Raw genomic sequence first — 21,980 nt, 5'->3', positions numbered from 1 at the left:
TTATTTATACAAAACATTGTAGATTTACTAATTACTTTCAGGATAACCTGAAAATTCATTAAACTACCTTATAGCTATATGTCTATACCTAGTTCCCTCTTTAATGTCTTCAGTATTAAATTTACAAACTTCTTTCTAAAAGCTAAAGATTAAGCTAAAGATCATTTCCAAGCACATACTATGAAATGTTGACTGGGTTCTTAGTTGGAAATTTTATTTGCTTGTTTTTTCTCATTTAAAAATATATTAGGAAATCAAGATATCCACTATTAAGTTTTTATAGTAGAATATCCTTAAGTCAACTTTTTTACGGTAGGCATGCTGAATTTCAAACTCACTTCAGCCTTTTTAAAATTCAACTTCATTTTATGAAATAGCTGTCATTTCTCATAGATGATGGGCTTTTCTGATCCTTACTTGAAAAACACTTAAAGAAAAGGCTTGTTTTTTTTTCCATCTCAGCTGACTGTGTTTAGATAAAGTAATTAAAGACAATTTGAAAATACTTGAAATCAGAGTCAGAAGTATTCTAGTGTTGAGAAAATTTTCAGTTACAAACAAGATTTTCATACTATAAAATATCAGAAATAGTAGCTTCTGTTGCTTTCTTAATTGGGAAATTGTCATATATGAAGTTTCCTTGTTTTATTTGCAGAGTATGGAATTGTAAAGCTATCAGGACTCTTGGATCTCCTTTGTTTATTTTTTCTTTTCCCTTCTTTTCCCACGTGAGAGCAAAATAGATATTTATATATTCATCTAATTTTCCATGATATTTTCTAATGGACAAGCCAAACCTGAAATATCTCTTCTAAGCTCACAAAAACATATGTGTGAGAAATGGGATTCAGATTCAGATCTAGCTTGCTCCAAATTTCTTTCCCTTTTTGCAGGCTTTTATTTACTAAATTTACAAAGGAATTGTTAGTGACTTAACTCAGGTCACAGACAAGCTGGTAAGGAGCCATACCAGGACTTGAAATTCATTTCCCATTCTCTTAACACATACTCTTACTAATACCACACTGTCTCTCACTGTGTTTAAAAATGCAACTGGCATATTAATCATCTTTTACCTCTGGACTTCATAATTCCAGTTTAGTGAGGGCTATCTACACTTTATTAAAGCATTATTTAGTTTATCATTTTCCGTAGTTAATCACATGGTTTCATAGGCTGGAAGTAACCTATAAAACTTTGAAGAAAGAGTAAAAGAATGATGGAACAACATTTTCTTAACAATTTGAGGTCTTCTTATGCTTTTCCTCAATTCTTCTCAATTGTGAAAATTTCCCAGCCTAATATGCCATGAATAAAATAATACTAGGTCTTAATTTGGTCCAAGCTGTGCCTCTCTTTTAAAGACAAGAATAGTGAGTCAAAGGGGTGCCTGGGTGGCTCAGTTGGTTAAGCGTCCGACTTTGGCTCAAGTCATGATCTCACAGTTCGTGGGTTCGAGCCCTGTGTCGGGCTCTGTGCTGACAGCCAGCTCAGAACTTGGAGCCTGCTTCAGATTCTGTGTCTCTCTCTCTGACCCTCCCCTGCTCACTCTCTCTCTCTCTCAGAAATAAATAAAACATTTAAAAAATAACTAAAAAAAAGAATAATAAGTCAAATTTACTTTTATAAAGATGTGTTATATATATATCTATATCTATAATTCATACACATGTATAAGTTGTTATATACGGAGAGTAGTAATTTAGTGCATGCTTACATGTCAGTTATCAACGTATAAGCAATGAATACACCCTTCATTATATGATTTGTGATAAAAGAATTTCTTTAAGCATTTCTCCTTTCAAGTGAGAAAAATGTTAAGCTTTCTCCACAGAGGGTGCTGAGGGGATACTGTCGGTTTTGCAGTTTCTGGCATAGGTGGGGGTGGAGTGGGTCTTGTGTGTGTCCGGGCCTCTGATGCATCTGCCTGATTCACAGGCCCAGAACAGGATTCCTCTGCGATCTGGCACCTTCACCCTAGCGGTAAGCTGGGTGCCATCCTCTCCATTGGGAAACCAAAGCCTGCTGTGCCTCTGCCTTATCACGACCCATTCTCGCTGCATACCTATTCTGCCAATTGCTCAGTCCCTGCCCCACCTCCTGCCCTCCAGAGAATCGCCTCTTGTTTGCCCGTTAAGTCCAGACCAGCTTTGGTCTGGCCAACCCGGAACTTGTCTGCTGTCTGGTGGCTGAACCACACCTTCTCCAGGGAGGTCTGAAGCCTTTCTAAGTGCGTCCTTCCTTGGGTGATCTCCCTCAGCCCTAGGGCACTGCTTTTTATTATTTATATTTAAATTAATTTATATTTAAATTATATTATATTTTTATGATTTATTATTATTATATGGATAATACTGTAGTAGAGGCAACAATACTTAAACTTCCCTGTTTAACCAACTGTATGATAGTTGTCTCCTGAGTGAACCCATTATAAGCTCCATGAAGGGCAGAAATATGCTAGTGACGCTTTGCACTCGTAATGCCCTGGGCCTCTAAGAGTACTCCATAAATATTCTTCAATGAACAAATGGCAGGAATGGCTCCAAGTAGGTTGGATCCATGGGAATTTGAATCTCATGATTGAGTTGTTTGAAAGACTTGCCTGGAAGGAAAACTTTACTGTTTGGATAAATTGCACATATCAGGATTCTGGACAGATTAAGTGCTCTTAGAAGCTTTGGCAGATACTGTTGAATATCTACCAAACAGTCAATCTTTTACCCTCCTTCTTTGTCAGTACAGCCTGTCTCTCACTATGGAGCAGGCAAATGACAAATAGTGGAGCACAGTCAGTCAGTGAGTCAGTCATCCATAAAGTCCCTCATTATCTGTATACTACAGGGCCTACCATATGCCAGGGAGCTCTTCTAGTGACCTAGGGTACCGTGTTAAATTCCCTGACCTCCTGGAACATGCTAGTAGGGGAGAAGGAGAGTAAACACTAAAGATAAAAAACCAGCATGACATTGTTGTGGCCAACAAAATCTGAAAGGAAATGTGTTCAGCACTACTGAGAGAGACTCTTCTCCCTGCTAGAGACTAAGCCTTCAAAATTCTGGCTTCAGGTTGATTTAATTCCATAATAGAGTGCTATTTATAATATATTATAACCTTTCTTTAATATCAATAACCATTTATTAATAAAGGAAATCCCAGGTAATAGCTGGCAAGTAACACTTTCCTTAGATTTTCTTCTTTTTTTTTCCTTTTCTACCCTTCCCCCCTGCCCTCCACCTTTTATTAAGCTGTTCCAGGTTCATAGCAAATTCAGGGGAGGATACAGAGACCCTCCATATTCCCCCTGCCCCCCCCCACATGCATAGCCTCTCTCATTATCGCCCAATACCTTTGTTATAACTGATGAACCTAGACTGACACAAAATAATCACCCAAAGTCCATAGTTTACATTACAACTCACTCTTGGTTTTGTACAATTTATGGGTTTAGAAAAAATGTGCAATGAATGACATGTATCATCATTATAGTATCATACAGAGTATTTTCCATGCCCCCCAAATTCCCTGTGCTCAACCTATTCATCTCCTCTCCCCTAGACCTTCTAACAACCCATGACACCTTTCATAGTTTTGACTTTTCAAGAACATCACATAGTTGGAATCATATAGTACATAGCCTTTTAGAGGGGCTTCTTTCACTTAGTAATATGCACTTACATTTCTTCCATGTCTTTTCATGGTTTCATAGCTCATTTCTTTTGAGCATGAAATAATAGTCCATTATCTGGATGTACCACAGATTATTTAGACATTCACCTACCAAAGGACATCTTGATTGCTTCCAAATGTTGGCAGTTAGGAATTAAGCTGCTATAAACATCAATGTGCAGGTTTTTGTGTAGACATAAATTTTCAATTCCTTTGGGCAAATATCAAGAAACACGAATGCTGGATCACATAGTAATAGATGTTCAGTTTTGTAAGAAACCACCAAACTCTCTTCCAAAGTGACTATACCATTTTGCATTCCTACTAGCAATGAATGAGTTCCTGTTACTCCACAACCTCACTAGCATTTGGTGTTCTACGTGTTCTGAATTTTGACCATTTTAATAGGTGGTTACTGGTATTTCATGGTTTTAATTTGCATTTCCTTTTATAGTGAGTATTAAAGGGAATTTGTTCTTTGTCTTTCTTCAATATTGTGTTGGCTCTCCTAGGTCTGTACCTCTCCATCTTTGTGTTTTTTTTTAATGCCCTATATAGTCCTTTGTACATTGTAAGCATATACTTGCTTGGATCATGATGCATGGTTTATATTATGACCCACAGATATAGGCAATAATATTTAAGTACTTACTCAGTGAGGGATTATAGATGCATATTATGTATAATACTGCAGCTAAGTACAAAATTAGGTATATATATGTATATATATATATATAAAATATACACATATATACAGGAATATACACCATGCTCATCATTCTTTATTTGCAAATTAAAAGTTGTGTTAATGGAATGTGCTTAGAGTAAATTTGAAGTAAACTTTACTAGTGATCTTTGGAATCTACTTTTGCTTTAGCAATCAACTTCAGTCTCAATCTGCACATATTATTGGATATTGACATCTAGTAAACTATTTCACTTTTTACTTTTGTTAACCAAAAATTTTCTTTTTTGATAAAAATTGTAAAATTACTTTGTCAATGGAGGCATTGTGTAATGTGAAAAGTGACTTAGAACACATTTCTTCAACTGATCTTGAGCTTTCTAAAACACTAAGGTGTTATTACAAATTGTTGTTAGTTACTCATTATTAGCATGGAAGTCCAATTCCTCCACATTACTTTTTTTAAAAAAAATTATTTATTTAGGGGCACCTGGGTGGCTCAGTAGGTTAAATGTCCAACTTCAGCTTAGGTCATGATCTTGTGGTCCATGAGTTTGAGCCCTGTGGCAGACTCTGTGCTGACTGCTCAGAGTCTGGAGCCTGCTTTGGATTCTGGGTCTCCCTGTCTCTCTGCCTCTCCCCCACTCATGCTCTGTCTCTCTCTGTCCCTCAAAAATTAATAAACATTAAATTTTTTTTTAATTATTTAAATTTCAGTTAGTTAACATATAGTGTAGTATGGGTTTCGGGAGTAGAACCCAGTGATTTATCACTTGCATTTAACACCCAAGTGCCCTCCTTAATGCCCATTACCCATTTAACCCATCCCCCCCACCACCCCTGCAGCAATTTTGTTCTGTGTATTTAAGAGTCTCTTATGGTTTTTGCCCCTCTTGGTTTTTGTCTTATTTTTCCTTCTTTTCCCTTATGTTCATCTTTTGTGTTTCTCAAATTACACATATGAGTGAAATCATATGATATCTGTCTTTCACTGTCTGACTTATTACACCTAGTATAATAAACTCTAGTTCCATCCACATTGCTGCAAATGGCAAGATTTCATTCTTTTTGACTTCCGAGTGGTATTCCATTGTATATACAAACAATATCTGATTTATCCATTCATAAGTTGATGGATAATTTAGACTCTTTCCGTAGTTTGGCTATTGTCAATAGTGCTGCTATAAACATTGGGGTGCATGTGCCCCTTCAAATCAGCATTTTTGTATCCTCTGGATAAATACCCAGTAGAGCAATTGCTGGGTTGTAGGGTAGTTCTATTTTTAATTTTTTGAGGAACCTTTCAAACTTACCTGAACCTAGGCTTCATCTTTAATTCAATCTTATTTTGCATTACTGTAGTTTTGTTTAAACTCTGGTCCAGACAGTGTCCTCAAGGTTCAACAAATATGTATTCATATTATATCTTTTACTTTTGTTAAGGTGTCTTTCTTCCACTTTTTTCCTTATTTACATCCCAAATGCCATTCCAGGTACAAATAAAATATTTTGCCTCCAAGAAGCCTTTCTCACTTCGATTGTAAAAAGTATGCTTTTCCATATTCAGAAAATTCAGAATCATATTAAAAGGGCTTACATTTCATGAGACTTTAGATATACTTAAATAAGAATTTGACTTTGGGCTGATTATGCACTATTACAGGGCACTGTGGATCTTCAATCCCTGGCTAACTCTGAAAATTGATTATGTGCTAGGAAGTAGAGAGATGATTTAGGAAGAGGCATCTGAAAACTTAAACTAGGTATATAGTGAGCAGTGATCCTTCAACAGATGGCTCTTGACTGATTAAGTAAGAAGAACTAGATTACTTGTGTTATATTCTTACAATTCAGCTGTTATATTTTAGTCCATGGAAGAATAAAAAACAATATAGCACTAGGTTTGGAATAAGAAAAGATAGGATTAAATTGCTGCTTTTCCTTGCAAAGATTTTTGGGGCAAGGCAAATTAAATAAACTCTGAGTCTTATTTATATTAGTTGTCAGAGAAAAATAGTAATTATAAATAAGAAAAGATAATGAAAATAAATTTGTAAAGCTATAAATTTCTATAGCAATAAAATTATTATTGCAATATATTCTTTATCTTGAGTATTAAATGGAAATTTGAGAAAACCAAAATCTTTTGAGAAAATCAAATATGTTCTCTAAATATCGCCTGAATGAAGGAATTTATTTGCATACTCATTTTGTAAATGGCATTAAAAAATAAGAATGTGACCTCTTACATCTTTTTTTAAACCACAGGGTAGACCAGAAGGGCAAGTAGCAGAAGCCTGCCTTGGCCTCTTTTAAGAAAGTAGTCAGACCTAAAAGGAAAGGGAGAAGGAACTTAAGAAATTCTCAGACAGCATTGCTTGAGATGACTGTCATGAAGCTGGTTCTGTTATTATTTGACACAGGAAAGAAAGACAATTCTACTCTGAAGTTGTTTAAACCCATGCAACAGCAACATAAAACAAAAACAATACAAACAAGTACTTGCCATATGTTAGGAAATGTATCACATACTTTACCTTTATTTTTACTCATTTCTTCCTCACCAAACTCTATGAGATAGACTTTGTTGTTCCAATTTAACAGGTCGTTAACTTGTTCTTAGAGTTAAGACCACACAACTTACGTGCGATGGAACTGGGATTTTAAACCTGAGTTTATCTGATGCTACAGAATACATGTTACAAATAGTATAGCAATATTGAAAGAGAAATATCTAGTTTGATGGCTGAAAGAGTTTTCTAGCTGCAGCCCATAAACTACTCCCTAGCTTTGGATTGCAAAGCTAAATGAAATGCTTTAGTTTTAATAAGGTGATAAGTTTTTTTTTTTTTTTAGAAATTCATGAAATGATTTTTTTTTATTTTATTATTTCTGAGAGACAGAGAGAGAGAGCGTGAGCAGGGGAGGGTCAGAGAGAGAGGGAGACACAGAATCTGAAACAGGATCCAGGCTCCGAGCTGTCAGCACAGAGCACGATGCGGGGCTTGAACCCACGAACCATGAGATCATGACCTGAGCCGAAGTCAGACGCTTAACCGACTGAGCCACCCAGGCACCCCAATAAGGTGATAAGTTTTTTAAAAGAGAGAGAAAAGGCTAGAGGAAAAAGAGCTTTCAAAGTACCAAAGCTGTACGTGGTTGGCCCAGGGCCATGGAGGACTAGGACCCAAGGATTTTGATGGTTAAAAGATTTCGATGGCTAATAGGCTACTCCAAGTTTTTTAGTTAAGTAACTATTAAGAGTAGGTTTCATATAAGAGTTAGTTAGCCCATGTGCCCAGATACTAGTGACGTCAATATCTTACTTCAATTGATTCTTCTTTTATGGCTATGTTTAGGTGGCAATTATAAAGACTCTTTATTAATCCCTTGTTTTGTGCTAGATATTATTGTAAATGCTCTACATTTTATCCTAACAATAATTCTTCAATGTAGATATAGTACTTCTCCTATCATTCCCATTTTAAGGATTAGAGAGTTGTCATGCTACAATTCCAGGCAGACTGATGGCAAAGCCCACACTTCACCATTATATTATATAGATATTGTAGTAAACTAGTAACTACAATAATTCAGTAAGTGGTATTTTATTCATAACCATTCTGTTATTTAATAAAATCTCTATTTTCCTGAAGTTGTTTGTCTTAAATTGACACTGGGTGAACAGATTTAGTGACTAGTAGTGTTCACTGTAGTGTCATTTACTGACAACTAATTGGAATCAGCAAGGAGAGCCATATTACACTTCCTTAGAGAATGTATTGTTGAAACACTATGTTGTACATCTGAAATTAATATAACACTGTATGGTAACTATACTGGAATTAAAATTTTAAAAGAAAATAACACTATTAAAAAAAGGAGCTGACTCTATACAATGATCTTGTATTTTCTAGAATCTCTGATTTGATGTCACATAAGTGAAAGATAAAGCTAGAGCATTTTAGGATAGTTGCTGATTTATTGAGCTGTTTATGTTTTAATAGTCAGATGATACATTATGAATAGAAACTGATATTCTATAATGTGACAAGGCAATTTTTTTGGTTTTATACTACTCCTCCAAAGTGATTTAATAAGTTCATAATATGCAGTACTTAAAATCAAGACAGCATTATGTATGACACAGGTTGGTTACTTCTGAAATGTAATATATGTTTTGAAAGTTGATGTAATTAACAAATTATGTTAATAATCCAAAAATTTTATATTAGATCAATCATTTTACTTAGTGAATAAACTTAAAATATTTCTTTCTTAGCTGTAATGACTAGAACTTTTGTGACCAGATTATATAATCAAGTAAAGAAAATTCAGGCATTCTAAGAACTTTGAAGCCTGTGAAATAGTTTTAAATTAGATATATTGAAATCATTATTTCAAAACCAAATTAAAATTTATCAAAATGAACTTGCAGATGTTAATGGATTTAAATGACTGGACTCTAATAATGCCACGTACCTGGATACAAAGTGAAAGAAAACCATTGTAAAGTTTTTGTTTGCCTGTAGAGTGCTACCTGGATCATTGAGTTCTTCACACTCAATCAAGTATTGATTTTGTACGTATAAAAGTATACTATGGGTGAGCAATAAAACATTTTCAAGAAAAACTTAATGCTTATAATGAAGTATGAGTTAATGTGCGGACTTCTGAGGCTTACTATACTTTGGGGAAATTAACAAAATATGATACCTAAATAAAACACCATTTATACTAATATACTAACACAGTTTAGAAGATGTTTCAAAATCTCTAGGGTATATGAAGAGTTTGAAAAAATTAGACTTTATTACTACAAGATATAGATATTTTTAAGTTTTTATTTTTTTCAGTTATTAACTGCAATGAAATTCTTGTTGACATTATGATATTGAAGGTAATAGATGGGTGGGTCAAGTTTACAAGTGTAAAAAGTCATCATGAATAAATATAAACTGTCATCTATTCAACAGAAATAGTGTCTAAAGCATAGTTTTGACAGTTGTGATAATATTATCATCTAAAAATCTGTTATTTTAAAAAGTTTCCTTTAAAAATTAAGGTGACCTACATCTGTTAAATCAGTGACAAAAGGCCAAAATACACTACTTTGATACATAAATCCAACTTTTTGCAAGTAGCCTAAAAGTTCTTTTAGAACTAAATGATCAAATAATTCAACATATTCAGGGGAGGTGAGGAAAGTAGAACATGGAGTCACAGAATTATAATTAAAATAAAATTGATGCTGTTAATTTTAGAAATGATTTAATTTGGATTATATCAAAAGAGGACATGTAAAGAAAGAAAAAAACTCCCAATACACAGTTTCAGGCAGTTCTGGTTGCTGGCCGCCTACCCCTTATCTATGAAAGAAGGCTTGTTGGCATTAAGTTCATCAATTCGTTTGTGATTTCTAAATTAATTCTGAAGGAAACCACAACTTACTTGAAGATCCCGCTGAGTGTCTGGGTGCCTGATTTGTTTTTTCTCTCTTCACAGACAAAGCGCTTCCACTGGTCATGGAAAAAAGGTCTAAATCCGTGTCTTCTCTGCTTACAAGTCTTGCCTGGGAGCAATGGGGGGGAATGTATACAATCATGAAACAAAATATGGCATTTTCTGAATGCAGCTCACATTACCCCAAATAAACACACAGGCTCTGTCAAACAACCTCCTTCAAAATGATACCACAATCCTTTACTGCTGCCCAGGCAGAACAAATGCACTATGTCAAAGCATTTTTTGCAAATAAGAGCCGATTTTAAAATTGAGGTTTGCTATTTGAGTCTGTACAACAAAAGAAAACATTTTAGTACAGTAATTTTGATGAAAATCAATCTTAAAGGCAACTGATGAAACTTGAAACAGCTTAACATCACTTATTTACCAAGTATATTATTTAATTCTTAACTGAACGTTAGAAATGTCATACTGGATTATTTTCTGCAATATTTATATTTTACCAGTTATAAGTATTAGTCTTCTCAATAATATTTCTCAAAATGCCTTTCATCCCATAGTTGTATACTACAAAGTTGTAAAAGATCTCTACCTTCTCATTAAAGCCATTATTAATATAAAAATATTATACAGTAAGTCTAACTTAAAGGTAATGGTAAATATATAGAAATTTCAAGATATATTATTTTAAGAACATAGGATTAAATAATTTATTTCACTAACATTACCATTTGAACTTTTATTACTACCTTGGACTGAACCTAACAGTTGAAAGAATCACTTTTTGCCTATAGAATATTATTTTACATAATGTCTAATATAATAAGTACAGATTTATCAGAATTCAGCCCTGAAGTAAGGGAAAATGCCACGATGGAAGCAAAGCAGCCTCAAAATAACTAGGATTTAACCCAAACCACAAGATGCTTGAAATTCTGTGAGAGAGCATTGTCCTTAATATTTGATGTGAGACAAATTCAAAAAGAGCAAAATAAAGTTATAAAACCATCACTGTGCTTAAAAAGCTATACCCATGTGATGGGCTACAAAATCTCATGAAAATAGAATCTAAAGATCATTCTCTCTCAAATTCAGATCTTTGCATTTCTCCTTTACGTGCCCCTTCCCAACTTCTTCCCACTGTCATGTGCAGGAACTTCTCATTGTTAAGTAAGCAAGTTTGCTACTGTTGAACTCAGAATAGATACCATTATATGTCATTCACTTTTTGATGAACCTGGCTAAGTGATGCAACTGCATTGTCAAAAGACCTCAGTGGAAAACTGTTTGAACAAACAGAAATACATAAGAATTGGCTTCTAATATATACTTGTGATTGGTATGAAAAATATTTTACATTCTTTCTGAATTTATTTCAAATAGTGTACAAAAGTATGTATCTAATATTTCCATTAGTATAGTGCCATCAATACTAAGCCTTAAAAAGAACCAGTCATAAGGTGCCTGGGTGGCTCAGTCGGTTAAGTGACTGCCTTTGGCTCAGGTCATGATCTCACCGTCTGTGGGTTTAAGCCCCACATCACGGTCTTTGCTGCCTGCTTGGAGCCCACTTCGGATCCTCTGCCCCCTTTCGCTCTGCCTCTTCCCCATTTGTTCTTTCTCTCTCTCTCCCTCCCTTTCACTCTCTCTCTCTGTCTCTCTTTCTCACTCCTTCAAAAGATAATCAAATAAACATTTATTTAAAAAAGAACCAGTCAGGAATAAGGGGGAAATACCAAAGCAATACTACAGTTCTGGTGAGATCAGTTACAAAACACGGAAAAACATGTTAACCACGTAGGATTCTATTAGCTAAGGAGACTTTAACTACAAGACTCAAGATTTTAAAATCAGGTTTTATTTGCTTTAATTTGATGACATAATATTTCACTACACTTATTTAGAAAGTAGAAATCCCACCCTCATCCAAATACAATGATACCTACATGTCAAGAAAACATTTGTGAGCACATGCCTTCCAAAAATCTCATTACCATCTAACCATTAACACCCAAAGGATTGTTTCTTCTTAAGAAGAAATTAATTAATGTCAGTTACTAATCGGGCCAGATTATAACAAGGAATTAAATTTAGAAGTGAAACTTAACAGGAATACATAATTTCACAATAGTGCCTCCTGGCAGCTTACAATACAAATCCAGATGTTTCATAAAGGGGTTAGTTAAAGGTTCAGCAATGCATATAACACAGCCATATATGCATTAATATTCAGATTCTGTTTTTGAAAACATTGGCTTTTAAACTGAACACTATTCTTCCTTTAACTGTTAGGATGGATTTTCTTCATTATTCCTCTATTTGTTTTCTTCTGTATCATGCAAAATGTATATACTTAAGAATTGAATATGACTGTTCGTGCTTTCCTTATTCTACAGAAAGTGTATGCTAATCCTAAAACACTGTAATATTAGACATTTTGTATAGTTATAACACAATAAACAGTTTTGAGTCAATGTTTAATTAGAATATTCTTATGTATAATTCAATAACAAATATTTTTTTATATAGTAATTTTGCAAAATTCTCACACATCTTTGTTTTTTGAACTGGGTGCATTTGTGGCCCCCATCTGCAAGGTTTGTAAATTTTTGCCCCATATTTTCACAATAAAATGAGGAGCATAAATTTTTGAACATGACTTTTAAAAATTTTTTTAATGATGTTTATTTATTTTTGAGAGAGAGAAACAGCGCGTGAGTGGGAAAGAGGCAGAGAGGAAGGGAAACACAGACTCAGAAGCAGGCTCCAGGCTCCGAGGTATCAGCACACGGCCCAACATGGGGCTCAAACTCAAGAGCAGTGAGATCATGACCTGAGCCAAAATCCAACGCTTAACCAGGTGAGCAACCCAGATGCCCCTTTTGAACATGACTTCTAAGCATCTGGATCCTGATTCACCTCCAACCCATGCAAATTAATCACAAACAGAGAATCTCTCACATCTAATTAAGAATAGGGAATTATTCTTTTTCCTTTTTTTATAGATAATATTTTATTAAATATTTAATTTAAAAATTTTAGAAGTTAAGGGGTGCCTAGGTGGCTCAGTTGGTTAGTGTCCGACTTCAGCTCAGGTCATCATCTCACAGTTCATGGGTTTGACCCCTGCATCAGTCTCTGTGCTGACAGTTCAGAGCCCGGAGCCTGCTTTAGATTCTGTGTCTCCCCCTCTCTCTGTTCCTCCTCTGCTTGCACTCTGTCTCTCTCTCCATCTCTCTCTCTCTCAAATGTCAATAAATATTTAAAAATTAAAAAAATAAAAATAAATAAAATTTTAGAAGTTAAGATATACTAAAGAACACACATAAAAATACTCATTTCCTTATTACCTAGATTTGTTTTTTTAGTTTATTTATTTACTTTTGGAGAGACAGAGACAGCACAGGCCAGGGAGGAGAAGAGAGAGGGGGAGAAAGAATCCCAAGCAAACTCTGAGTTGTCAGTTCAGAGCCTGACACATAGCTCGAACCCATGAAACCAAGAGACCATGACGTGAACCAAAACCAAGAGCAGGGACGCTCAACCAACTGAGATACCCAGGTACCCCTAGGTTTTTTTAAAAAAGAAAAATATGAGCACCTGGGTGGCTCAGTTAGTTAAACATCTGGCTCTTGCTTTTGGCTCAGGTCATGATCTCAGGGTTCATGAGATGGAGCCCCACACTGTCAGAGCGGAGCCTGCTTGGGATTCTCGCTCTTCTCTCACTCTGCTCCTCCCCCTGCTTGCTCTCTCTGTCTCTCAAAATAAATAAATAAATAAATAAATAAATAAATAAATAAATAAATATTTTTAAAAAATTAAATAAAGAGAGAATTAAAAATTTTTTAAAGTTTTTATTTTGAGAGAGAGCGAGAGAGAGCGTGTGCAAATGGGGGAGGGGGGGGAGAGAATTCCAAGCAGGCTCCACACTGTCAGCACAGAACCCGATGTGGGACTCGAAACTGCAAACTGTGAGATTATGACTTGAGCTGATATCCTCAGACACTTAACTGACTGTGCCACCCAGGTGCCTCAAGAGAAATAAAATGTATAAAGCAAAGTTCACTTACAAGCTATCTTATAAAAGTATACAAAAAATTTTAGAATATTATTTTCAAGATTAATGTAAATGGTATCTCTTTTATGCAACTTGCTTATTTTTCACTGTACGTTACATTTGTAAGATCTAGATTTAGTTCATCCATTTTACCCCTTCATTTATAATAATACTTATTATCACTGCACAAACTCCTTTTCTCATATAAGGCAGAGGACTCATTATATAACATATGTGGGCATGGAAGATGCTTTAAATGTTTTATAGAGCTATAATTTATATGCAGTGAAATACACAGACCTTAAACATTAAGTTCAAGCATTTTCAAAATTTTTATTTTGAAGTAACTTAAAATTCCTATAGAAGTTGTAAAAATTGGTACTGAGAGTTCCCTGTATAACTCCAGCCTGTTTGCCCAACGATATCTTATGTAAGCAAAGTGGGATTCATAAAACCAGGAAATTTACATTGGTACCATACCATTACTAAACCACAGACCTTATTAAGATATTAATATTAATAGTAATATTATATAGTGACTTTAACAATTTTCCTAGTGATTAACAATGTTTACCATCTTTTCATGTGCTTATCTCTCTCTGAAAAACTTCTTAGATGAAGTATCCATTTAAGTCCTTTGTTCATTTTCTAATTACACTGTTCAATTTAATTATTGTTTACAGATGACTACTGTGATGGTTAATTTTTGTAACAACTTGACTGGGGCACAGGGTGCCTAGACGTTTGGTTAAACATTATTTCTGAATGTGTCTGTGAGGGTGCTTGTGGATGACACTCCATGTGAATTGGTAGACTAAGTGCACCAGATTGCCCTCTCTGGCTTCATCTAATCCACTGAGGGCCTGAATAGAACAAAAAAGTGGAGGGAGAATTCACTCTCTGCTTGCCAGATGGAGCTGGGCCATCTGTCTTCTCTTAAGGCTGGAACTTACACAATTCTGGTTCTTAGGCCTTCAGATGTGGACTGGATCTGACACTCTCAGCCCTTTCGGCCATCAGATATTTAGACTCAAACTAAAACCATTGGTTCTCCTGGTTCTCAGGCCCTCAGTCTCAGACTGGAACTACACTACCAGGCTTTCCTGGCTCTCTAGCTTGCTGCTCACGGCCTTTATAATCAAATGAACCAGTTCCTTATAATAAAGGATATATAATTTCTTATAATACATAAAGAATATATTTATAAATTATCTTTATATGTATGTGTATACATATATATCTCCTCTTGATTCAATAGACAAATAGGTAGATGATAGATAGATCGATCGATCGATCAGAGGGTCAATGTTGTAAGTTTCAGGCCAAGTATGAAAGTCTTGAAATCAGATACATTAAATATGACTTTATATATTAGATATAGGCAAATACAGATATAGATATGGATATAAGTATCCTATTGATTCTGTTTTTCTGGTGACCACTGACTAATATAACTACCAAACGGTTCCTTCATGCCTCTTTCCAGTAATTTATCCTCAGAAGCAACAGCTGTTCTGATTTCTTTCACCATGGACAGGTTAGTTTTCTCTGCTCTTGAACTTAACATAAATACAATCATACAGTATATATTCTTTTGTGTCTGGCTTCTTTCACTCACTATGTTGTTTTTGGTATTCACTTATGTTGCTGCATGTGTCAAGAGATGAAAATACCTTGCTGTTTTCTTTATTAAGTTTTATAATTTAATTTTTAAAAAGTATTTGTTCATTTTTAAGAGAGAGACAGAGTGCAAGTAGGGGAGAAGCAGAGAGAAAAGGAGACACAGAATCTGAAGCAGGCTCCAGGCTCTGAGCTGTCAGCACAGAACCTGATGTGGGGCTTGAACTCATGAACCGTGAGATCATGACCTGAGCCAAAGTCAGATGCTTAACCAACTGAGCCACCCAGGCACCCTGAGAAGTTTTATAATTATAGCATTTACATCTAGGCCCATAATTCACCTCAAATTGGTTTTTAAGGTGTGAAGTAGGAATCAAGATTCATTACCTTTAAAGAAAATCAACTAACCTTATAAGTGTGGTATTTTCTGGACTATTATTTTCTGTTAATTGATTTTTCTTCTTTATTCACATAACATATAGTCTTGATTACTGGGACTTTATAGCAAGTTTTGAGGTCAGGTAGTGTCAGTCTTATTTTTTAAGATTGTATTGACTATTCTAGGTCTTTTGCATGTTCACGTTTTGTAATTGGTCTATTTATACTAAAAAGCTTTCTAAGAGTCTATTGAATTTATAGATCATTGAGAATTGACATCTTACAATTTGAATCTTTCTATGCATGAGTGTGGTATATTTTTTGAATTTTTTAAAGCAATACTTGATGGTATCATCATAAGATCTTTGCACATCGTAATGTTAACATTTATTCTTAAAATTTTTATGTTTTAAATTGTGGCAAATAGAATATTTTTTTAAATTTTTAAATGTTTATTTATTTTACGAGTGAGAACGAACACAAGTGCGGGTTGGGGTAGAGAGAGGGAAAGTGTGAATCCCAAGCAGAGTCTCTGCTGTCAGCTTAGAGCCCAACATGGGCCTCAAACTCACAGTGAGATCATGACCTGAGTTGAAATCAAGACTTGGACACTTAACTGACTGAGCCACCCAGGAATCTGGGTAAAAAGAGTATTTTTAAGTAAAGTTTTCTAAAGTTTGTTGCTAATATAAAATACAGCATACAAAAAACTATTTTAATAAATTCTGACAGATTTCTTCCCAGAATAACTGTACCAGCTTTTATTTTCACCAGCTGTACACCAGTGTTTCCACATTGTTAATAGCACGTTGCATTACCCAATTTTCTAATTTTTGCTATTCTGATGAGGATAGTCATGCAACTTCTTAGCTTTAACTTTTATCCCTCTGGTCATATAACAGAGCATCTCTTTATATACATTTGTGCATTTAGGCATAAACTCTGTAAACTGTCTATATATACATTTTCTATTATATTTACATATTTGTTTTCATTAGGTTAACTGGCCTTATATTGTTTACTTGCAGAAGCTTACTTTTTCTATCTAGATATTAAGCTGTTATTACTTTTAGGCACTGAAAATAGTTGTCCATGTCTGTAATTCGTCTGTTAACTTTTTCTATAAATCTTTCATAGGAAGTAATATTTAATTTAAAACAGTCAAGGCAATCAATTTTATTTGCCATATAATTTGTATTATTTATATCTTTTAAATAAGTCTTTATTTACTGCTAAGTTGCAAATATATTCTTAATTATTTTATTTGATCAGTTTTATAACTTCACTTTTCACATTTGAGACTTCAAATCTTCTAAATTCCATTTGACTATATGGTCTATATTCAGCGCTGTTTCTTAATGTTAGTTTACTGAATTCTGTTTACCAAACATTTTGAACTTTCCCACCTTTATTATTAGTTTTCTATATAGTCACAAGTCTACTTCTGAACTATTTACATCCATTGTTCTATTTTCACCATAAAGTTTAGTTTTTTACTAAGTCTTTATATCTTGTGATACAAGTTAGCTTTTCTTTTTCAAAGTTTATTTACATAATATTGGGTTCTTATTCATTTGAGCCTTATTTGGCTCAGGGCATGATCTCCCAGTTGATGAGTTTGAGCCCCGCATTGGGTTCTGGTGCTGATAACTCAGAGCCTGGAGCCTGTTTTGGATTCTGTATCTCCCTCTCTCTCTCTGCCCCTCCCCCATTCACTCTCTGTCTCTCTCTGTCTCAAATATAAATAAATATTAGAAAAAAAATTTAGAATGAAATTCTTCAGGTTCCTAAAAAAGTGGCTTTATAGATTTGTAAATTTATAGATTTATAAAATTATAAATAAAATTATAAATCTATAAATTTACAGATTTATTTGGAGACAGTAGACACATTTTAGATGCTAAGTTGTTGTATCTATGAATGATAAACTTACTACGTATAGTGGATATTATCATTTCTCACTTCTAACAACTGAGTAAAATTCTTCCAGTTGCTGAGAAAGTTGAAGCCTATTGGCTCTTAGCTGAATACCTCTCTGGAAATTGTCCCTTAGCTAAATACGGTTGCCTTGCCTAAGCCACACCCTCTCCTGAGGAGATGCAGTAGCATAAAAGCCTGATCCTCTTACCTCATGCTAAGATGATTTAAAAGGGCCTTCCCACCACCACATTCCCTTCTGCTGCAACTCTACTGCATTTTATCTTTTCCCTCTGCTCAATCCTGTTTCTTTCACTGCTCAAGGGAGTTGTTTCTGAAAACCTTCCCCAACAAATGTCTTGCACTCAAATACGTTTTATGGGGAACCTGAAATAATACCATTTTCTATAGAAAAATCCTGGAGTTTGGGGGGATAAATTCAGTCAGCAGTATAACTGTCTAAATCTAATATATATTTGGAAATAAGTAAAGTGATTATCTTATTTTCATTTTTCTCATTTCTGTCTGCCATAGAACAATTTGATCTTGTTTGGAAGACAGAGATGTTACTTATTAGCTTCCTCAAAACCCAGAATTTGAGCATTTGATTATATCTTATTATTGCTTTTGAAAGTTAGTGAAGAGTATCCTGGATAATACTTATATCGATCTCTATTATTAAGAAGTAATTCCACTGGGGCGCCTGGGTGGCTTAGTCGGTTAAGCGTCCGACTTTCGCTTAGGTCATGATCTTGTGGTTCGTGGGTTCCAGCCCCGCGCCGGGCTCTGTGCTGACTGCCAGCTCAGAGCCTGGAGCCTGTTTCAGTCTGTGACTCCCTCTCTCTCTGACCCTCCCCTGCTCACGCTGTCTCTCTCTTTCTCTCTCCTAGAAATAAATAAAACATTAAAAAATAAAAAGTAATTCCACTGTCTTTTGGTATGCATTATTTCTGCTGTAATGTCAGCTGTCAATCTAATTACTATTCCTTTGTAGATAATTCACGAAGTCTTTCTTTTATGGTGTCCAGTCCAGAGTTTATTTTAATGGTAATATTTTATATATTCAGAATTTATAGTAGGCTGATTTGAATATCCACATTTGTTCTAATTAAAATTTGATCACTCTGTTGCATTATTTTCTGTCCTTTTATTATGGGTGTTTTCCTTATGTCTTGAAGATCATATAGTAGTAGTGGTTGCAGATTTATTTTTTAATTTTCCTCTTAGTTATGGCCTCGTCCCAGTTGTGCAATTATCTGCACATTCTCCAGCACGTTCCCAAGATTCTGAGAGTCTTTCTGCTCTGGGCCTTCAATTAGTTCAGTATCCTTTTGACATGAGTCCTTAGTTAAGCCTTCTCCTATCTCCATTTACAAAAAAACAAAAACTGTTAAACAAACACTGTGTTTTTTATCTACTACCATTTACCATGTTTTGTGTTCACCTGTACCTCTTCAATATCAAAAAAGCATTTGCCATTGCTATATATTTGTGACATATTTGAATATAGTGCAATACAGTAGGATACAGGAGGAGAGAGATTAATGTCAGAGCATTACTCTCATAAAACCATTTTGATTAGTGATCTACCTAGTCTGTTTTCATTCATGTTTAGGAGTATAATGATTATATATAAAATCACTTTGTTGATCATGACATTCCTTGAGACTTTTATATTCCCCATTTTTACTCCGAACTGTCAACTCAACCATTGTGTGCAATTGTTAGCAATATGCACAGTGTTCACAGCTTGAAGCATCAATTTTCCTAGGACAATCTACATGCCACTCTGCCAGAGGTGTCTCTATTAAAATGCAAGAAAATATCTGCTTAATGATTATTTTAAATTTGTGCATAGATTCTGTAAATATTTTCATAAACACATTAATTTTAGCTATTGCCCTAATATTGCTCCCTTTTCAGGAAAATTCCTTGAATAAACTGTTCATGAGAATGATGAATATACTGCTCTTGATACCATCACACTAGATTCCATTAGAAAGTGCATTAACTTTTTATGCTAAATTCTACTTGGAAGGCTAAATTATATTTAGTTTTTCTAGTGAATGTAGAAACTGAGAAAGGAGTATTAATAGGTTGATATAAATGAAAGGTGTTATAAAGTTAGGGTCGCGTGATGCATCCATTTTTACCTGCCAAAGAGACCACACATTTCTGTCATTGGTTAGGGTGCCCTCTTTTCTGGAAATTTTTGGAAGCATACTGAAAATTTCTTGTTTTGTGGGCTTCATTTCTCTAGACTCCATATTGGCCATTCTCCTTCTGTTAACATAGTCTTCTTTCTGAGAGCATATAATACAATTGACTTCTGCAATGTACATACAGTTATACTGTCTGGAGTCTTACACTCTGGTCTCCATGTTTAGAACCTGGTTGTTCCTAAATAATTTGTATTTCATTAGTTAGATGTCTGAGTTCACAATTACTTGTTCACTTTTATCTGGTTTGATTTTCCAACTTGTGAGGGTACTTTTATGTTTCCCTCAGTATCCTATTCTTTTAAAACATTAAAGTAAATAAGTTCATTATGTAATCCCTGTTCACAGGAATGTTATTTTAAATGTGGTAGTATGCTAATATTTTAAAATCTGTCATATAGAATCAAGATTTTAAGTATTATCAGATTTTAGAGTTCTATTACAAGTCAAGAAACATGTTATTTTTACAGGTTATTATTTTAATATGTAGTTTGAGATCACCCCAAATAGATAAAGTTGTGATAGCTTCATAATTTACACTAATTATGGACATATTTTAAAGTACCATTTACTGAGGATCAGTGTCTCCAACATTTTTTTGTAACTTTAAACACATTTCTTACCACCAGCTGAACTCTTCCACCATTAAGTACATCTGGATCTAACTCAGGCAAGAAGTGTTTGCTGCATAGTGACAAAAACAAAAATCATATTATTATATAAAAGTAGAGGAAGAGTATTAAAGAAATGCCTAGTGAAAATTTTTGGAGAAATCAGTAATTTACAAAATGGAAATAATAGTTTTATTAAATTGGGCTATATGCAAATATATATACAAATTTACATCTTTCCATAGTCATTTGAAAATTTAACTTGACATGAAATTTAAATTTCTAAATATCACTTTAATGCCACCCTTCTTTGCCAAACATAAGTACACATAAAGAGAAAAATTTTGAAAGTATCAATGATAGTTAAATTACATAACATATAAATATTTTATTTACTTTTACTTATATATCTTACTTATGAGAAAGGTAAAGGTTTTATTTTTAAAATACATGTAATGTGTTTAAAGCATTATACTAATGCTCACAATTAATTTCTTTTTAAAACTGGAATATTGACATTTGGATTTTCAAGAACTTCTGTTCTTGAAAACAATTTCTCTCAAAATATCTACTTATTCCTTTATATATTTTCAAAAGTGAAAATCCATGAACATTGCCTGTTGTATCATGGGTTTAAATATAACTTACTTAGGGAAAAGGATATTGTTAAATGTTTAAATATATCTGAAATATATCCTGAAACATTTTGCTTATATTTTTCACATTATTTATCCTAATACTTTAAAAATCTCTGAATAACACCTTTTATATCTGGCTAATATCAATGATAAAATATAGATTATACTATATTTGTTCACAGTTCTAACGATGTCATCTTATGAATTACACTAAATTAATACCAACATAAAAGAAATTGTGCTTGCATTAATTATAATACTTAATAAAATAAAAAAGTTCTCAAACGTTGATTACATTATTCCTACTTTCTTTGCTTACAATGAAATAGGACAAAATAATCCAGATTATAAAATGTTGTTTTAATTTCACTTTCATTCTTCACTCCTTTTTCTATATTTTTAAAGGAATTACATGGATATAATTGACCACATATGAAAGTTTCAATTTATATATATTATAAAAAGAGATTTCATTTTTTAACATACTTTAACTTATTTTTAAATTAATGTTTAACCTTCATACTTGTAGAGTATTGTTTGTTTTTTGCTAGTCATTTAAATAGTTACTACCTATAATGCCTGNTTGATTTATATATTTAGTAAATGTTTATAATAGCACTTTTAAAATTCTTTTTCTGGATACATGTAGCCAAAACAAAAGTCTTGAAAATTTTTGTCCAAAATATTATCTCTGGACTTTATTATTTTCCTACAACTTTGGTA

General features: G+C 33.8%; 1 protein-coding gene across 4 annotated transcripts in view; it reads right to left on the bottom strand.

The window, feature by feature from the left end:
• The window catches only part of LRRIQ1 (leucine rich repeats and IQ motif containing 1), a 203,870-nt gene that overhangs the window by 11,421 nt on the left and 170,469 nt on the right, over nt 1-21,980 (bottom strand). For 2 of the 4 annotated variants that reach the window (XM_077748144.1, XM_077748146.1), the window contains exons 24-25: nt 20,632-20,692; nt 9,803-9,923 (exon numbers count right to left, since the gene is read on the bottom strand). In XM_077748144.1, the coding sequence (XP_077604270.1) occupies nt 9,803-9,923; nt 20,632-20,692 (182 nt within the window). Of the gene's footprint in view, nt 1-6,600; nt 6,682-9,605; nt 9,924-20,631; nt 20,693-21,980 lie in introns of those variants that run through there. The other 2 variants (XM_077748145.1, XM_077748147.1) reach the window with 2 other exon arrangements.

Source organism: Crocuta crocuta, unplaced genomic scaffold (genome assembly GCF_008692635.1).
Source record: "Crocuta crocuta isolate KB4526 unplaced genomic scaffold, BGI_CrCroc_1.0 scaffold79, whole genome shotgun sequence".
Lineage (NCBI taxonomy): Eukaryota > Metazoa > Chordata > Mammalia > Carnivora > Hyaenidae > Crocuta > Crocuta crocuta.
This window is presented reverse-complemented; position numbering and strand designations above follow the sequence as displayed.